Here is a 19,775-nt window from a genome sequence, read left to right on the forward strand (position 1 = left end):
CTTGATGATTGGAATTATATACAATAGTAATAAAGATATGAAAAATTCTGCTTTCTCCATTTAAAGTAGTCTGACAACCTTACCTCCAGGTTTTCATGGACTAACATGTCGCCAACAATAAATGGTTAGTGTCTATTCTATTTCATTTTGTATAAAAAGGTGTGAGACTATCAGGGGTCTGCTTCAATGGAAAAACTGATCTAGTGCAGCAGTCTCTATATCAAACAATATAAAATTTTGAATACCTATACGTGGGAATTGAAACTCAGCAGCAGTCATCAAAACAGTCACTTTATACATAACTTTTAATAAAGACTTGTGATGATAAATGGCAGAGGTCTTTCTAACAGATATTCTGGTTCTCTCAAGTCTAATCCCTAATTTATTCAGCTTTATAGGGAAAGATTTGTACAGAACTGTTTTCTTTACAGCAGTATGAAGCATACTCTCACATGTAGTTTACTCACCTTGGATGCAAATTGCAACACGCCATCTTCCCTTCATTTGTAACTCCATTCGATTAACAGAAATAATTGAAACCCAAATAGAAATTGAGAGATGTGAACCATTAAAATATATATGTAACTGATAGGTCACTTGTGTGTCCAAGCTTTACAATCCAGTTCAGGGATGAAAATTCTTGGCATACAAACATGGATTCTTTTTTGATGTTCTATTTAAATAGCAGGGACTGTATTTTGTATCTTGCAAAGGGGTTGTAGCCATGTTCGTCCCAGGATATTACACAGACAAGGTGGGTGAGATAAAATATTTGTTATTGGGAGAACTTCTGTTGATGAAAGAGACACCTTTTGAAGTACACAGAGGTCTTTCTTCAGGTCTGTGTAGGTCCGTGTGGCTGAAAAGCGTGTCTCTTTCAACAGAATTTGGTCCAATAAAAGATATTACCTCAAAACCTTGTCTTTCTATTCTGTGTCTTAATTATAGCAGCAGCAACATATACTGAAACAACCTACACTTATTATACAGAAGATAATCTAAAAAAAAAAGTTTACACAAAAAAAGTGACCAGATGTTTACTTTATGTAATACCAGTAACGGAAGACGAAGTCTGGTTGAAATGTCGGCATTAGATATTTCGAATGTGCTTATCACTTAAGTATTCTAGATGCCATGGACACGTGCCTGTAGGTCAGGCACAAATAATAGGTTTTTTAGAGGAAAGGGAGAGAAGTGGAAGGAAATCACAAAAACAATATGAATACAAATGTCGTCTTAATTTCAGTGAAAACACTTTTGTATTTAAGTACCACCTAAAGTGTTTGAAACACAAATCATAGCATTGTGTTTGTGCCTGCTAATCAGAAACTGAACCTGACTACAAACAACATTAACTTTACCTGTATTTTCAGTATTCAGCCAAATGAAATAAAAATTATTTTAATGGTGAAAAATAAATTAGATGTTAAATAGATTATTAAATCTGTAAGAATTTTACATATATCTATAGTAACAGGTAATACGATTTTAAAAATAAACTTTAAAATGACTATGATGCCCTTTAAAGGGACATAGTATTCACAAGAACTCTACTGCTGATAAGCGACCTGCATGCTTATAACATTACAAAATAAGAAAAACATGCCACTATAAAGGGATGCAGCAGGTAATCTTACTGCTGCCGAGAGCAGAACTAGTCTCATTTTAGTAACAAGCTAGATCTAGTACTGCCAGAAAGTAGCATATTTATCCTGCATGAAAGAGCCTCACAAAGGCAGTATTTCTCAATCCTAGCAGGGGGACACAGGGCTACAATACAAGGTCCAGCAAATTTCATCGATTATAAAACTAGAAGGGACAAATGGTCAAATGATAATCCCAAGGACAAAGAACAGGCAGAAATAACAATTTAGTGATCTACACTGCCATACTAAATATGAGTTCAATTCCAATCTGTTGTTCTCCAAACCACTGCCCTGGAATGTAGTGAAAAGAGCATACTCCACTCCTAAATTACGAGAATACAGATCAGAAGGACCTTGTGTCACTGGCTCCACATTCAGGGACCATTCCAGAAGTCTGACACAGCACTGAAAGGAAGCTCTTCAACCAGATTGTTAGTTGGCAACAACAAAACACTTAACTGAAGCAGGAGGTTGCAAAGAAGAGGAGACTCAAAACTCCAGCAAGGACACAGAACATCCTCCTCCTCTCCCAATAGTCATTTTTAACTTGGCTTTTTAAAGGGACACTGTCAAATGCAATGTAGAATTTTTTAAAATGTCTTCGAAGTTGAGACATCCCTATCCCTTGGGCTCACTCCCTTGCCAATATTTGCAGTTTTATTATAATTTTCCAACTTTTTGGAATCCCACACACACAGTCTCTCCCTCTCCCCCTATTGCTGAATGACATTTCTACCGAACAGTGGAAAGTGATTCAGTGACTGAAAAGGAGAAGCAGTAGAAGTGACTCTACACAAAATACTGTCAATTCCATAAGGCTAAATTATTTCCCCCCTCTAATCTTTCCATTACAAATAACACTTAAAAGTGCTGTAACAATAGATTAAGTTATTCTGAGAGGTATGCAATTTTTAACTTCTGAAGGTGTTTCCAAGTTTTAGTGACATTTCTGAACAAAAAGTCAAAGATCTTAAATACATGCAAGCCACTTTCAGGAAATAAGATCAATTTACAGTATTAGTAGATATATTTTTTCCTAGCTCCAAGGGGACAATAAGCAGTAAGTGGTTGCCTCCTGTTTAACTAATAAACAGCTCTTAGAGAGCTTTTGTGGAAGAAGACTATACAGTACACTTAACCTGTCTGATCTGACAGCTGATGAAGAGCTTTAGGAACACTTGGCTCCAGCCTGCACCTGCAGGTGGAAGATAATAAAACAAACCCTTTCTTTTCATGCTGATATGACAAACAGCAGATCCATAGCTCTAAAATGTTCTTTAATATTACATTAAAGATCTTTTAAGCTGCACATAAGTCATCACTGATAGAAAACAAGCACCTCCTGTTACAGCCAGGAGGCATCATTACTTTAGCAGGATGAATGGGGCTCTGTATAGGTATGTCCTTAAGAATCTGCCATATAAAATGTACTTTTTCTCTAATATTGTGAAAAAAATGAGAACCTGCAAAATTCAAAAGGTTTTCCCTCTTCACCTGGAAGAATAAAGAATTGGTTTAAAATCAAAAGTGAATTGAGTTAGACGTACTAAACTCTCCTAGCACACTCCAGTTCATTTTAATTTCGGTGACAGGCCATGTCAATTACATGTAACTCAGATAAGCATGTTCTTGATACCATATAGTACAATCTCTAATTAAACAAAGGATTCAGTAGTTTTGACATGCTAAGAATTTTTGATGCTGCTTAAGTCAAAGCTAAAGAAACCCACTTTAAAAAGGCAGTTATTGTGTTTTTTTGGTTTTTTTTTTTGTTTGTTTGTTTTTTTTAAAGAGAGAGAGCACGTGATCTCACACACACACACACCCCCACACACCAGACAGCTCCCAGGACTTTTATTCTAAATGGCATATTCCTTTACCCTCCTAAGACTAATTACCAAAAAGGAGAAACCTCGCCTGTAATACTAGCATTACACCATAACATCACATTCTTAGCCCACCCAGATTTCATTTGTTGAGCCCCGTGCAATGGCTGCCTGCCACCTTACCACCTCAAACTGTTAAAAAGGGCTCCCCATCCAATCTCTGTCTCCCCTACGCCCTCCCCAGCTCCTTGTCCAGGTCTCACTGCCCAACCAGTTCCAAGTTTCCCCCTCACAGCCAGGCTCCTCATCAGATCTCCCCACACCACACTGGTTCCCAGTTGCATTCCCAGACAGTCCCAGTCTGCTCCAAATCCTGTCTCAGGCTCCCAAGCACCCCTACACGCACCATGTTCCAGTCCATCTCTCCCCACCAGCTTCCAGTCTCAGTTCTCACCCCCGGGCTCCTTGCTCCCATCTATCTCCCAGCCAGTTCCTCTCCCCTCTGCATTCAAATCAGGAAGCTTACTCCCCTATGCTGCCCTGCCATAGTAAAAGGATCACTAAGAACACAGAGGCAGGCTACCTGCTTTCAGTTCTGGTACTCAGATCCAGCATGGTCCCCAGTCACTCAGAGTTGAGACTGCACGGAAACACGTGCTCACCCCCAGGGTTGAGCATGCCCAGTATAGATACATTTCCTAAAGATTCTAATTGTGAAGGTTTAGCAGATCTCTACTAAGGGATATTTCAAAGGGTTACAACTTGGTCAAATTTGGACAGATATTCACGAGGACAGCAAAAGGCACATCCTCAACATAAAAGCCACCTTCCCTGCCCCCACAGCCACATTTCGAGTCCCTGCTCTAAAGAACAAGGGTGCTCAAGATTTTTTAAATACAAGTCCCACCAAAATTTTTTTTTACATGGACAAAACATATTTTCCCCTAGCCTCATGCTCTGAAACAGCTGAACCATTTTGTATAAAAAACACACCACTTAACACACATACCCAGCATGGAGAATTGTAGTGGGAAGTGGTGGACAACCTTAATAATAGGCACCTGTGACGGGGTGTACCAGTCCCTTTGAGAGGCCTCGCAGTCCTACCACACCCTGCCCCAGGAAAGGAGCATTGAAAGTGGGTCCTCCAGGCCTGCCTAGAAAGGCTGCAGGGAAGTAGCCAATGAGAGTGTAGCAGGCTCAGTTAAAAGGAGCTGGAGGGGCCTGAACAGGTCAGTGGATGGCTGGGATCAGAAAGCTGTGAAACTGCACAAGTAAAGAGGCTTGAGAGAGACCCTGGTCAAGTAGGGACCGGACTGTGAAGCTCTCCAGGCAGAAAGGCCTAGGAGAGAGAACCCTAACTAAAAGGGGGCGGAGACTGTTACAAGCTCTCCAAGCAAAGAGGCCTGAGAGAAGATCCTGAGGAATCAAGACAGAGGCTAAGAAACTCTCCAAGCAAGGTGACCTGAGAGAGACCCTGCTCAAACAGAGAGCCCAAGAAGGTGATGGGACTGAGTGAGAAGCAGCCCAAGGAACATAGCAGCAACTATTAAAAGGAAGCAGCACATGGCTGCTGTTTATAGGGTCCCTGGGGTGGGACCCAGAGCAGTGGGCGGTCTTGGGTTCCCCCGCTGGCTGCTGAGGAAATGGCCTAAGGCCCAAGAAGGTGATAAGACTCGGTACTAAAAGCCCAAGAAAGGGGCTAGAATTTAAACAGGCCCAGAGATGGGCTGAAGACCCCAGAGAGGGCCAACCACTTTTTGGATTTTGTTACCCCAGAAGGGGTTTGTTCATGCATATTAACTGAGAGACTTAGCCAGAGGGCTTAGCCACTGAAGACCCACCTAACAAGGGCAAAAGCCGACAGGAGGCGCCAGGAAGAAGAAAAAGTGCAGGATTGCACCCGGCCAACAGGAAGCGTTCAAGAGAGATGAGTGCACCTCGTCACAACAGTACAATAAGCCATGCCCATAACACATACCATTCTGTTCTTAAACCCATCGCTACACACTACTATTTTGTCTGGCAGGAATGTTCTATGATCTAATCATGCATGACTGGAAATACCTCTTCTTCTCTAGCTTAAAAATATCATTCCACACTTTTAGTTGAGAACACCTAAAACACCACAGCTCTGAGAACCTAAACAGCCGAAACATAAGCCAGGTGCCAGCAGCTTTTTATTTTTGGTTTCCCATTAGTTAGTTATTGCCAGGGGAGGGTGTTTTTTGAGCACAAAATCCATATAGTTTGTGAAGAGGATCACTAACTGCAGGTGCCACCCAATAGTCAGCAAGGGCATGGCAGGTTATCTTTTTCCTGGCACTTCCCTGTTGGCAGCAACTCTGGACCTGAAGTGGTCTGTCCTTTCTGTAACTCAGCACTCTGGCCAGATCACGTTTTCTGTATGCTGTTTTCAAGGTACATAGAGTCCAGCAATTGGGGAGTCCTCTGGGTTATGCAAGGGGGCTTTTGTTCTGCCCCTCTAGTTTGAGGTCTTGGGATCTTGACTCTTCTGTCCTTAGGGTTTTTCTCCCTGTATCAGGGGTCTGCTTCTGTTTTTGGCACTTCCTAGATGTTGGTAAGGGAATCCAAGCCCACCCTCTCCACTGGATTCTGATCCAGGGACCACGGTAAGCAGCTAAGTCCTGCACCAACAAATGCTCTACTGCTGCCTCCACGGATCACTTCCTACCAGACTCCTGTTTCCCAATGGGCAAAGCAGCTGGAATCAAAGATAAAGTCTCAGACCTTCTGAGACTCACATCTCCCTTCCCTTGGAGTCCAACACATCTCAAGAGCTCGTTCTCAGGAGTTCAGAGTGCAAGTCAGTTCACCTCCACTGTATTCTGCCCTCCTAAGCTGGGCTGGTCTCCCTTTGAGATCCTCCTCCAAGCCATGCTTGCTTTGCAGGTGTGGCAGAGTGGGGCTGCCTGGGCCCAAAGCAGCTGCTTAACCCCTTCTTTACCAGTGCTGTGTTTGTATAGTCCATCATACTGTGTAACAAAAAACAGATCTGCTCTTCCTAACCTGTACACAGTTTCTAAGCAACCAGATAACGTGTTGCATATAGTATCTTCATAATTGCTGTAAAAACATTTTTGCTATATCTGCATTGCTAAATTACTGAGGAAAAAAAGACTTACAGCAAATATCTGCATTCAGTAAAACCTAATAGAGCGCTTAGAGCTTGGGGTAGGTTAGCATGAAATTCAATTTTGGCAAATCCACCTGAGACCAGGGAAGCACATAATATGCTGTACATTTGGAATGGCCTGTTTTACAGTACATATAGAAACAAAAATGGTACTTCTAAATGAATGTCTATTAAAGGGGAAAACACTGCCTGTGCACAAAAAGTTACCAGAGAGAAAGACAGAGAACTGACCACTAAAAGCAGAACTACTAGACCTACTTTAATCAAATAAATGTTAAACACACTGCTGTGGTAAACAGGAACAAACCAAGTTTCTCCTATCTATTTTTTCCTCCTTTTAGTTTTGTCTTGAGTCTCAAAAATATCCATTGGTTTTCCAAGATGTGAGCCATAAAACCGGTAAAATGATAATTAGACACAAACTTTCCAACTCACTGCTTGAGAATGTTCACGTTGCACTCTTCCACTATGCCTACCTGCTCTGATCTTGATAATTTCAAGACTATGCCAGTTAACAAGAAACCCAGCTCTCCGAACAGCAGAATCGCTGTGAATTTCAAAACAATTTTTTCTACCCTGGGTGGGGAAGAGATCCAGCTATGCTGCGAGCCAGGACCAGCTTGAAACTCTGCCAAACTCTTGCCAGTCCCACCAGCCAAGCACAGACGAGCCTCATGAAGGGAAAGGAACCTCAGTAAGTGTGTGCATGTATTTTCCCTTACAAAGTTTAACTGTAAAGATAGCACCCAGCCCATCCCTAAATTAAGACACAGGTATCAACTTTTCACTGTTTTACTCATAAAAGAAGATATAGCAGTACAACAAGCATTCTCCTGTAAGGTAGGGAAGGAACGCATGTGGAGCAGTTTGTTTATGTACACAGTAATGTCCCTTGTATTACAGTAAGGGCTCTGGAATCCTGAGAGATCTCAATAAAATTTTTATGTAGATACCCTGCAATACTCTTCCAAAGGATGTATGCCTTATTTTTCCTCCGTGGTAGGACACCTTCCCATGCCACTCTGCACTGAGTTTGGCTGGAACCATTACAGTAAACAGGCTAGTGGCACATGGGTCCAGGCAGTTTTGGGACGCCTGTGGCAGCTGTGCCTTTGTTACCCTCAGTGAGATATCAGCTAAAATCACCACCACCTGTGGAAAACAGTACCAGTATTCAGTGCCATTGCCCTATACTTGAACCCATGGAAATAGGGCCCGAAGTGTTATTATTTCATGCAATCTAAAATCTTAATGCCCTCCTCCTTGCCCTTCTGGCCCATATGCATCATGGCCGGGACTTAAGAGAAGTGCTGTGCAGAGGTACTCCAAAGCTGAAGTGTCAATAAACATATCTTTAAAAAAACTGGAATAAGGGAAGGGAGTTTTTAAATTCCTCTTTCACTGCCCATTACAGCTGTAAATCCAACAATGCATCTGTCTGTTTTATCTGTAGCTACTGCCGTTGCAGCCTTGAGGAAGGCCCTTTCCATACCAGCAGAATGCCTGACCTTGAGGAGGAGGACAAAGGAGACAGCTAAGAAGGATATGTTTAGCAAGATCCTGCAAGCAGTTTTGCATCAGATCAGAAACTCAGGGCTTAGTGGGCCAACACGGCAGATGGCAAGCAGAGGAACAGAGAAGACAGGAAAAAAATGGAGAGACACCAGGCATCCCAACAGGAAAAGGAAAGGAAGGTGCATAACAACAGCTCCCACTATAGATTTTCCAACCCCAAAATTATTTCCCACTGACCAGTAGCAATCCCATGCTGCAAGCTACCAGAGTGCATTTGCCACTTGCTTCTTAACTGTCAATGTAGTTCTCATTCTAGTGTCCTTGAGCTGGAAAGGCTGGAGTGAGCTTGGCACACAGATCCAGATATGGAATTTTCAGATGCAAAAGACAACATTCATCATCCCAACCCAACATTACAATGCTATCTCACCAATCAGTGCTCGTTTCTTAGGCTCAAAAGCAGTGCTCCACCGTCTGCAGCTACTCTGTGAATGCCGCCATGAATTGTTTTTCGCTATGCCCCTTAGCAATCTGTCCTCCCAGCTACAGAACTTTGGATTTAACTGTAAATCCACTAAAGGTTCCATAGCTGAGAACGTGTCAAAGCACACAACTGAACTTTTGGTGTACAGTAGGAGTGTCCACACAACGAGTTATTGTGTGGCGAGCTAGTGCGCTGTAGATTCACATCCTGCCCTGCTGTTCACTAACTGTGTAGGCAACCCAATAGTTCACCTACTAATAGCCAAACTAAACAGTGCATTTCCATCTGCCCCAAAGAATGCATCAACAAGATGGCAGAAAGTTTAAGAACAGCCAATAATTATTTACTGATCTGCAAGTAGATTTATCAGGTTATACTAAAATACACACTAAAACAGTTTTAATAACACAAATCAATAGGTCTATATCCTCTATTGTGGAGAATAGGGCATTATATTACACTTTCAGGGGATTGGGTGAAAAAACCTAATAAATTCAATCTCTGATTACCATAAACAAAACAAAAACAAAAAACAATTTGACTTTTTGCTTCTAATTTTTATTCTGTTTTGCACTGAAATATACACCCCACCAAGGTGGTTTGTGACAGTCCACTCAATTAAGATATGCAGCACATAAATTAAGAGGTCTCTCTCATTTCCTATGCATACCACTGTCCTCCATATACTTTTGGCATCTAGGGACATGAGTGCCAGATTAAAAATTATAGTGACAAAATGAAGAATTTGACAACTTTAGCAGGCTACTAGGTTAGAAGACATTTCACCATCTAATTATAAAATTTTACGCTGATACTGAAATGCTTTGGGTGAAAGGTTCAAACTACACACCACTGAAAACAGAGCCAAATCTGAGAAAGAACGTGGCACCAACTGCCATAAACATGCTGCAAGACAGCAGGGGTGTGACTATTTTAGTCAAGGATGCTAGGCCAAATCCCTACTCAACTAAACTGCCTTGTGATCTTTAGCATGTGATGACTGTAATGACTTCTAATCCCTATCTGATCAGCCAGCCATTCAATGCACTTTAGCAAATCTTTTCAAGGGAGTGTAAATTAAGTTTGCTGTCACCAAACAACCAAAAACTTTTATTAAAAGTGTACCTTTTCCAAGATTAAGAGTGGCCTTGCCTGGATCCTTTTTATAAAAAGTGACACCGTCCAAGCGTGGCCATGTTAGACTCTATTTTCATGTACAGACCAAACTTTTTTGTTACTTTAAAATGGTCATCACATGGTAAATGAAAAGGAACAATTATTTTCAGAGTGCAAGACTAGCAAAGGGTGAGAGACTTTACTTGCAGAGGAGCTCTTGATTAACCCAAATGGGCACTAACTTGGCAAATTCTAGTTGCATTCTTCCATGCTGTTTTACAAATCATAAACTCAAAACTAAACAAAGTACAAGCCACACAGAATAGCTCCTATTTTCCCTGAAGCTCCCCGATTCAATTGCTGATGAGCACCACCCAGTAGTCTTTCTATCCTCAGTAACAGGACGCTTCCTTTGAAGGTGCTGAAGTGTTTAAATGAAGACTAGATGTCTTCCTAAAGACATGCTGTAGTTTAAACAGAAGTTATAGGTTTGATGCACAAATTCCAGAGTAAGATTCTTTGGCTAGCATTATGCAGAATGTCAGACTAGATGATTATAATGGTCACTTCTGTACTCAAAAACTATTCCATAGTTTCAGTTGCATCTAGTTAGCTCCCAATGAGGAGCGTCTCCATGAGTTGCCTCCAAATTCTGAATGTAAGTTAACCCTTGAAACCCTAGACCATTGTCTATCTTGACAGGGCTTATTTATAGACACACCTCTGGGGTGGGGTGTTTCAGGTTTTTGAGGGCTCCTACAGGGACAACAAAAGAGCTGTACACCTGCTCACACAGCAAAACACATAATTTAGGGTACCATTTCCAAATGAAAGGACCTGGTCATGTTTTTCTCCTTTTGCTGAACATTCTAAGTCTGACTTACCGTATATACTCGGTCATAAGCCAAATATTTTTGGTAAAAAAATGACGCATCAAAGAGCGAGGGTCGGCTTATAAACGGGTCTACACCAAAATTTGATTATTTTAAACTCTATGAAATCATTGAATTGAATATCTAATATATTGTCGTTTTGTTTACCTGGAGCATCTGCAGGCATGGAGCCCCTCAGTTCCCTGTGGCCGCAGTTTGCCGTTCCCAGCCAATGGGAGCTGTGGGAAGTGGCGCCAGTTCCCCACAGCTCCCATTGGCTAGGAATGACAAACCACGGCCACGGGAACCTGAGGGGCTCCGTGCCTGCGAATGCTCCAGGTAAGCAAAACGCCCCAACCCGCCAGCAGCTTACCCTGACGGGCCAGGAGTCAACATTTGCCAACCCCTGAAATATAGGGTCAGCTTACGGGTCATACAGTTTTTACTATTTTTACATATCCATCTTGGAGGGGCGGGGATCGAATTATAAATGAACCAGCTTATGATCGAGAATATACGGTAGTTTGTTAGCTGGGGGGATAGCGGCTGTTTTATTACTCGTTTGTACAGAGGGGCCTTGATGCTTAACTGATTCTTCTAGGTGCTACTTTAATACGAATAATGAATAACCAATATTATTAGGAACAAAAACAGAAGAGAAAAAAAAGCCTTCAAAACTCAGGAAGAATCTGTTCCCACAAGGGAAGGAACGTTGGTCAGGCATGAGAGCTTTTCTTCCCCCCCTTGTAATCTGGATTGTTGCTTTGGGGTTGTTTTTTTCAAAATAGAATATTAACTTTAGAGTAATCCAGTAAAGCTAAAATGAATTAAATCATTCTCTTTGTCTATTATGACTGAGTTTCAGATATAATACACACACAGAAAAAGCACTTAAATAGGGATATCAAATTACTTTTCATCAATATTGCCCTAGGAATTATAGATATACTGTAAAAAGATTTCACACTTGTTAAATATTTTCAATACATTTAATGTTGCTCAGAAGACAGAAAATGACTCAAGCAACCTATTATGGTTTAAGATATAGTATTCGAACTTCAGATTTCATTATAGTTGTACGGAAAAAAAAAATTCCCAATTGAGGTCAACAATCATTGGCAAGCAAGACATATTCTTGCAAGTGATGTAACCTGTTACTCCTCAGCCTGCAGCTTCAGAAAACTCTACTCAATTTTTCCTACTTAAAGTTTTTGACCACTGTGAAAAGAATTAAAACAAGATATCCCAAGATAAAGGGTGCAGTCCATATGATGTGAGGTTCTTAAATCAACACAGAGATTGACTTTCAAACAAGGGATGTAAGAAAAATCTTGCAAGTCACTGCTTTATCTTATCATCTTATCAGACAAACACGGATGAGGACAAATTAGGTCTGGCTATAGTATAAACAGGTCCACCAGCATTAATGCATCAGAAGAACTCTGTAGTTCTTTCCTGAAAACACTCAAGGAAAAGTATACATTACCACATCTCTCATACCTCTCTAGCATTATTTAATCCTTTTAAATACAAGTCATTTTTTAACAACAAAAGTAAGCTATAACCCCTGCTGTACATTCTAGCAGAAACAGTCACTTCATCTAAATGTATGGTGGCTGTTTTTAAAGTTGAAAGTATATATAAGAAAGATAGTATGAGTTTCCCTAAGCTTGCAAAGGGTCAAACTGAATTTGAAGCCTTTGGAGTTCAATAAAAAGAACTGTATTGATTCCCCCAGCCTACCATACAGAGAGGAGACAAATAAAGCGTACAGTTTATGCACACTAAGATTAGACCTCTGGAATCCCTGGCTGCCAGTCCTGTGCACAGATTACCCATTCCAAATTTCCCTTTTTTCACAGTTGCCTAAACATGAAACTCCCATTCTCAACACTTGTTTCATTTTATTTTCTAAAACTGCCCACAGTGATAATAGTGAGCAACAGCAATCAACATTATTACTGTTTTACAGGGCATTTTAGCACTGTGGTGGGATATATCACAATGAGATTATCTCAAAGGTAAGGGTATGATTTCAGTCAAAAGATACAAAGTGCAGCCTCTGGAGTGGTCCTTTTTATAACAGTAACAGCACACAATGTCACAAGAACTACATTCGTTTAACTAAACTGGACAGTAGTGGGGCTGAGGCACGGCACCAGAGCCCTACTCCAAATCCCACTGAAGTCCATGGAAAAGTCAACTGGACTACACCCTGGAGTGAGGAGATCTGGTTTCCACTCCTTTCTCTACTGCTGATTGGTGTGCGATACGAGGCATGTCACCTTGCCTCTCCATGTCAAAGTTTCCCATTCTGTAAACTGGGGATAGCTCCTTACCAGGTGTGTTGTGATGCTTAATATTTGTAACACACTCAAATACAGTAGATGAAAGATGATACATTCACCTCATTGAAACTTTGCCTCAAGACCCATTTCTACCACAGTGTCTGTGATAAACTGGCAACTGATAGCAACTAAGCAAATGGCTATTAGGGAAGACTGATATTAATATTTCTGGTATATTTTTAAAAAATAGTTTTACTTGAAACCTGCTCATTGTCACATAATTGTATGCTCCTATCACTGTTATTCTTGTCCTCTCCCCTCCACTTATTTGTTGCATCTTGTCTTAATTCAGATTGCAAGGTCTTTGGCACAGAGGCCATTTTCAGCATGTATTTGTATGGGGTTTGGCACAATGGTGCCTTGATCCTAACTGGGGCTTCTGGGCACTAGCAAAATACAAATAAATAACAATCCAGGTAATCTTTAGTACGAGCTACAATTATCCTTATTTTCATCAAGACAAAGAAAACAGATGAAGTATCCATCTTAAGGCATATTCTGTATATCTCTAATAAAACAATGCTAATACTTGATTTTGATAACAACAAAAAAACCCAAAACAAGTAGGAAAAAAAAATCATCATCAGAACCTGAGAGCTACTTCCTAAACTAACATTTTATTTTCTTCCCCTGAACAGATACTCAATATAATTTAGAAAAAATTTAACCAGGGATGTTTTTCCTTTTAGGAAATTCCATACAATTAGATACCTGGCTTCCTTTTAATGAATTTTTAGAGAAGACACATTCATCAATAGCAAGAACATACATAACACTCCAATCACAGAAAAGAAAAAATAAGACAAATTTGAGAGTATTTAAGTGTTCTGACTAGATTGTTTTCCTTATCTGTTTTGTGTGTGTTTAATAAAGCATTTTAAAACATTTAGTTTTAAACAATAAGCAAGAACAATAAGCAAAACTAAGTCCATCCTTATCACTTAGCCTGGAGAGAGGGGGTTATTGTCAATGTCAGGCAAAGAAAGAGTATCAAATAGGATAACTTAAAAATTACAATATTCTAAAAACTCTCATTTTTACAAACTGATCAGCAGGCACATTAACCTACAGAGTCATTTCTACAAAATGGTAACAAGTTTATCACAGTAATTTGAAAACTTCATCATACTCTACTTCTCCCCAAATTCTCAGAAAGTATGGCCATACCTGCAGTACCTCCAAGCAACCCATGATCACCAGATGCTGATCGTCGCTGAAACTGCGGCCTTGCAGTGGACGAAGAAGGCTCCTTCATACGATCAATGACGCTCTCAGACAGCTGAAAAAAACATAAAACCCAGCAAGATAAAACAGGTTGCCAAAAAAAACCCAAACAAAACCACGGAATAAAAACCAAACATCTAAAATTTTATCACAGATTTTGAATTAGCTTTGCAAAGCAATAGGTCTTCCACCCCTACTCCTTTCTTTCTTCCTCTCCAGACAAAGCCTGGAGGTATTTTTGAAAATGGGCAGGGGGAATGAGGGCATTTGGGGCTTGCTATAGAATATGAACAGAAAGCAGCAGGGTGGGGAGTAAATTGGTCTGGGGAAATAAAATAAAAAATGGAAGCAGCATACGAAATGTAACAAGTTCTGTACTGTTGACATATTGTTTAAATTTTGTCCATCAGTTTCTCTTTTCTTAATTATTTGGATCCTAATCAAGGATCATATTTTGTGTTTACATAACCCATAGCCCAAAGGAGCCTTGACCTGACTGGGGTCTCTAGACACTACCACAATACTAATAATAACAACAGCAAGTGTAATCTTCAGCTAAATCCACTCTAACATCAGCATAAGCACAGAATTCCCACATTTGTTAATAGTTCCAATGAATATGAATTGACGTGAGAACAAGAAATGAATGCACAGATTCAAGCATAGTCTGTAATAAGCCTGTAATGAGTTGAGCCCAGGGAAATACTTGACAGTAATATTAGTAAAATGGGTGGTAATATGAAATATTTATAATGTTCCAATTTACAGCTGTATCTTGTTCCCCCAATGCACCTTTTTAGGAAAAAGTAGTAAAACTTTATTATTTACTTCCTGGTCAGATTCTCCTGTGAAAAACAGGTTCCGGCTAATTAAAATCTAGTTTTAACTTTATCAAAATACAAAACCAATTACATAACTAATAAAACCTTGTCTAAAAATATTTTATTGGTATAAATTCTTAATTGAATCTCCCTGCTAAGTCTTTGATCAAATATACACTTGAAGGTTTAAAATTATTCCATCCTCCTTATTTGCAAGGCTTAGTCAACCTCAACCCAGGTATGGTTCTGACCTTCTATCATATGCTTAAATTTTATTCATGTGAGTATTACCACTGAAGCTGGGAATATTTGTAGGAGCAGGATTTTATATTTGTACTATAAGAATTAATGTATGATTTGATCATCCTGCCAGCTACCCTTTTTGAATAGCAGAAAGGAATGACCCTCTGGGGCACTGGTAAAAATGCATCTGACAGACTGCCACTGTCTGTACCAATGTTAAGGCAGGGACAGACCATAACAATCCTTATGACTGATTATGGTCACCCTTTTGTTTTAGGATAAGTTATAATGTCTACTATGGTTTCCTATATGTATTATAAATTAGGCACTCTAGTTAAATATACATTTATTTGTTTTAAGGTTTAGTAAGTAAGAAACAGGATCTTGTATTGCGTCTATTTTAAGGAGATTAGAGGAATGCTGAAGGTCCGGGCCAAAATGTGAACTGTTTTGATTACAAGATTTAGTAACGTTTAATTTACAATGCCTTTCTTGCTCAACATAAAAACCGCTGTATATCTTTGAAGGTCTCTGTAAAAGACTGTTTCTGTGAATGAGGAGTACATGCATCAGGAAAAGATAAGGTGTGAAGGCCATTGTTAAAGTCAGATGGTCAAGAGGGGAGAAGTGAAGAAACTTAACTATACCAGAGAACCATCAACGTGCATCCATAATGAAGGAAGGGCAAATTGACAACCCTGAGGTGGAGGCTGGCACCTCTAAAGACAAGACAATTGATTAAATCGAAACCAGGACAGGATGACCCTCTCAGAGGTGTTCTGGAATGTTAACATCAAAAGATAACACCAATTAAGGAGTAACCGGTCACAAACTGACACAGCAAGATCCATAGACTTCAACAGAGAAAAAAAAGACTATAAGAACAGGGTAGCTGGCCATGGCACTTTGGGTTCATCTTGCCACAACTCCAGAAGCATCGGATTGCGACCGACAGAGCCCGGCTCCCCTGTGCGACCCATCTGGCTGGCAACTAGACTGGTCCAGACTCTAGACTGGTAACTATAAACATCAACTGGCTAACTCAGAGATGGGCAAACTACGGATCGCGGGACCCTCCTTCCCTGGGAGGCTCACCCCTAGCCCCTCCCCCCACAGCCTCAGCATGCTATACTGCTGGTGTGGTGTATTAAACTGCTCCGTGTAGGAATGCGCTACTGGTAGCCGTTACGGAGAGCAATTTACTATACTACACTGGCGCAACGCTCTGGGTGGTGCAGCTGTAGCGCTGCCAGCCACCGGTGCTCTGTGCTGTGCGGTAAAGGGGCAGGGAGTAGGGGGGGTTAGATAGAAGGCAGGGGGGTTCGGGTGGTGGTCAGGAGTGTGGAGGGGGTCGGGGCAGCCAGAGGGCGGTGAAGGGGGCGGGGGGTTGAATAGGGGCAGAGATCCCAGGGGGCTAGTCAGGAAGGAGGAGGAGTTGGATGGGGCAGTGGGGGGAAGTCAGGGACAGGGGTTCTGGGGACAGTCAGGGGACAGGGAGCAGGGGTGGATGGGGCAGGGGTCCTGGGGGGGGGGGGCACATCAGGGAACAGGAGGGGGTTGGATGGGGCAGGAGTCTCGGGGGGGGGGGAGGGCCATCAGGGGACGAGAAGCAAGCGGGGATGCGAACAGGGGGCACAGCCTGGCACAGCCTCCCCTAACCAGCCCTCCACACAATTTGCAAAACCCGATGTGGCCCTCGGGCCAAAAATTTTCCCACCCCTGTGCTAACTGCTGTATTCTCAATAAATGTGGCATATTGCCTTTTTCCCTGAAAAAGATCCCGTGTGATTCTTATACGCATAACATATTCACTAGAGTAATGCTAAGCATTTGCAATATTGGGGCATAACAGACATAGCAAGTAACAAGAAGATTCTAAAACTGCTTGATAGATAGATAGATAGATAGATAGATATAAATACAATATGAACTGCATTTGTCCATGTCCTCCCTATTACCACATCTGAACCCACACTGGTTAATTCCTAATATTTTAAAACCAAGTTTACTCTGCCAAATGTTCTATCCATTCCCCTACATCAGTGCAGTCACACTGACAGTAACAACTTTAAACCACACTGAGGTATTTAAAATACCATGAGTTTTGGGTGAAGAAGAAATACAAGGCTTTTCTGTACATTGAACTGCAGCGTCTGAGACTACCAGATAACCAGGGGAGGGGCAATGCCCATGTACACCACCAGGTATCCCTGTCTGTTCTGGAGCATTCTCCCATGTGAATGTCAGAAAAGGGCAACCACACAACAAGAACCCTACAGTGCCTTGTCTGGTAAAACTTTAATCTTCTGATGCAGGGAACAAGGCATTTCAAACCCTACCAGTGTCATAGAAAAACCTGTGCGTGTGTGTTGACCATTGACAGAATGAAAGGAGAGCGAGAGAAATAGATAGGACATGTGGAAAGGGTGAGAGGAAAACAAGAGGAAGTCAAGGAGTGGGCGCAGGCTCTTCCAGCTCAAGCCTCCCTCCTCTTCGCGTCCTCCTGTGAGTTTTCCTAATGAATCCTGACGACGACGAGATCACAGCGGCCTATTCACGGGAACGGTTCACTGCCGCGCTCTTCCGAAGCGTCCGACAACGCACCCGGCCTCCACGATGAGGGGCCTCCCGCAAACTCCGAGGTGGAGGGTCGGGAGGAGAGGAGGGGTCTCGGTGGCTGGGCCAAGGGCTCAGAAACAGGGGGGGCGGCAGGAATGCGACAGGGCCAGGCGAGAAGCGGCTGCAGGAGGGGAGGAGAAGACGGGGAGTGGGGCCGCAGAGAGGACAGGGGTCCTGGGGAGATGGGCGGGAGGGGGGGGGAGAGACAGGCGCAGGAAGAGCGGGACAGGAGGAGGCAAAGGGAGGGTCTCAGGGGCCGTGGGGGTGGGAGGAAGCTGAGCGGGTCCCCGGCCTGAGGCCGAAGGGGAACGGTGGAGGGAGGAGGCAGCTGCCGGGGGTGGGGGCCGATGGTCGGGGCCCCTGCAGTGGCTGGGGGAGCGTCCCCCGGGTCCCCGGCCCCGCTCTCACCCGCACGCCCTTCACCACCGTGATATTCTCGTTCTCATCCGCCTCGAAGGTGACGCGCCGGGCACTGCTCCCGCCGCCGCCCATCGCGGCTCCAGGCTGCTAGGCCACGGCCGGGGACAACACCAAGGAGACTCGCGCTCCCCTCCGCCAGCTCACCCCGCCACAACACCACCCACCATTGGCCGGCCGCCGGACAAGCCCCGCCTCCCACCGATAGAAGCCCCCTTCCCATTGGCTACTACGCGGTAACCATGGAAATCGCCCGGGAAAGGCAAAGGGTCCGGAAACTTTTTCTACGGAAAACTTCCAGCGGGCGGGCCCTACAAGTCCCGGAATGCACAGCGCCACGAGTGCCCGGCGAAAAGGCCCAGAGGGACGCAGTGCAGGCTGGGTAGAGTAGTCCGCCAGCGTCTCCATTGAGCGAACCAGTCTCCCGTTGCATGCTGGGAGCTATCCGTTTCTTGGCGTCTGGGAAATGTAGTTCTCGTGAGTCGATGGAGGGGCACAGAGGTCGGGTTGCCAGGTGCCTGGTTTTCGATGGGAACACTCCGTCGAAACGGGCCCGGTGGCTGGGCTCTTAAAAGTCCGGTTGGCAGCACGGACGCAGCGGGGCCAGCATGTCCCTCTGGCTCAGAGGTGGCCGCGGGGGCTCCGTGCGCTGCCCCCCGGCCCGAGCGCCGGCTCCGCAGCTCCCATTGGCCGGGAACTGCAGCCAATGGGAGTTGCGGAGGCGGTGCCCGCAGGCAGAGGCAGTGCACAGAACCGGAGGGGCATGCCGGCTGCTTCCCGGCAGACGTCTGAGGGAAACGCTGCCCAGAGTCTGCACCCCTCATCCCCTCCTGCACCCCAACCCCCTGTCCCAGCTCGCAACCCCCTCCTGCACCCAAACTCCTTCCCCAAGTCTGCAGCCCAAGCCCCCTCCCGCACCCTGAGCCCCTCATTTCTGGCCCCACCCTGGAGCCCACACCCCCAGCCTGAGCCCTCACCCCCCTCCCGCACCCCAACCCCCTGCCCCAGCCCGGTGAAAATGGGCGAGGGTGGGGGAGGGCAAGCGACGGAGGGAGGGGGGATGGAGTGAGCAGGGGCAGGGTCTCAGAGAAAGGGGGTGCAGGGGCAGGGCAAGGATGTTTGGGTTTCTGCGATTAGAAAGTTGGCAACCCTAGCACAGGGTGTCCTGAAACTGTCCTCTCCTCCTAACTCTATTTCCCTGTGTGCATCCACTTTGATACCATGTTTAATTACATCACCCCACACTATTTCTCAAATAGTCTATATATAAGGCCCTTCGTTTTTGTTTTTTACTGAAAATTTCCCAGGTTTTACAAAAGCTATTACTCAGTTTTTACCAATTTTAACCTGAATTTTGGACACAGCTTGGTTACCTGCCCAGACCTCAGGGGGACCCCACAGACCCAGCTCCCTGCTGCTGAAGGAGAGATGGGAGCTTGGTAACCGAGCCGCCATCTCTCCTAGAGTGGGCCCAGAAATAGAAGAAG

General features: G+C 43.5%; 1 protein-coding gene across 4 annotated transcripts in view; it reads right to left on the minus strand.

Moving 5' to 3' along the window:
* Nucleotides 1-18,448, minus strand: part of CHCHD3 (coiled-coil-helix-coiled-coil-helix domain containing 3) — a 243,659-nt gene extending 225,211 nt beyond the window's left edge. Inside the window, exons 1-2 of one of the 4 annotated variants that reach the window (XM_074942703.1) lie at nucleotides 18,280-18,448; nucleotides 14,132-14,243 (exon numbers count right to left, since the gene is read on the minus strand). In XM_074942703.1, the coding sequence (XP_074798804.1) occupies nucleotides 14,132-14,243; nucleotides 18,280-18,363 (196 nt within the window). In that variant the 5' untranslated portion in view covers nucleotides 18,364-18,448. The remainder of the gene's footprint in view (nucleotides 1-14,131; nucleotides 14,244-18,279) is intronic. The other 3 variants (XM_074942702.1, XM_074942706.1, XM_074942704.1) reach the window with 3 other exon arrangements.
* Between the last annotated feature and the right edge of the window lie 1,327 nt (nucleotides 18,449-19,775).

The sequence above is a fragment of the Natator depressus genome, chromosome 1 (assembly GCF_965152275.1).
Source record: "Natator depressus isolate rNatDep1 chromosome 1, rNatDep2.hap1, whole genome shotgun sequence".
NCBI classification, from domain to species: Eukaryota; Metazoa; Chordata; order Testudines; family Cheloniidae; genus Natator; species Natator depressus.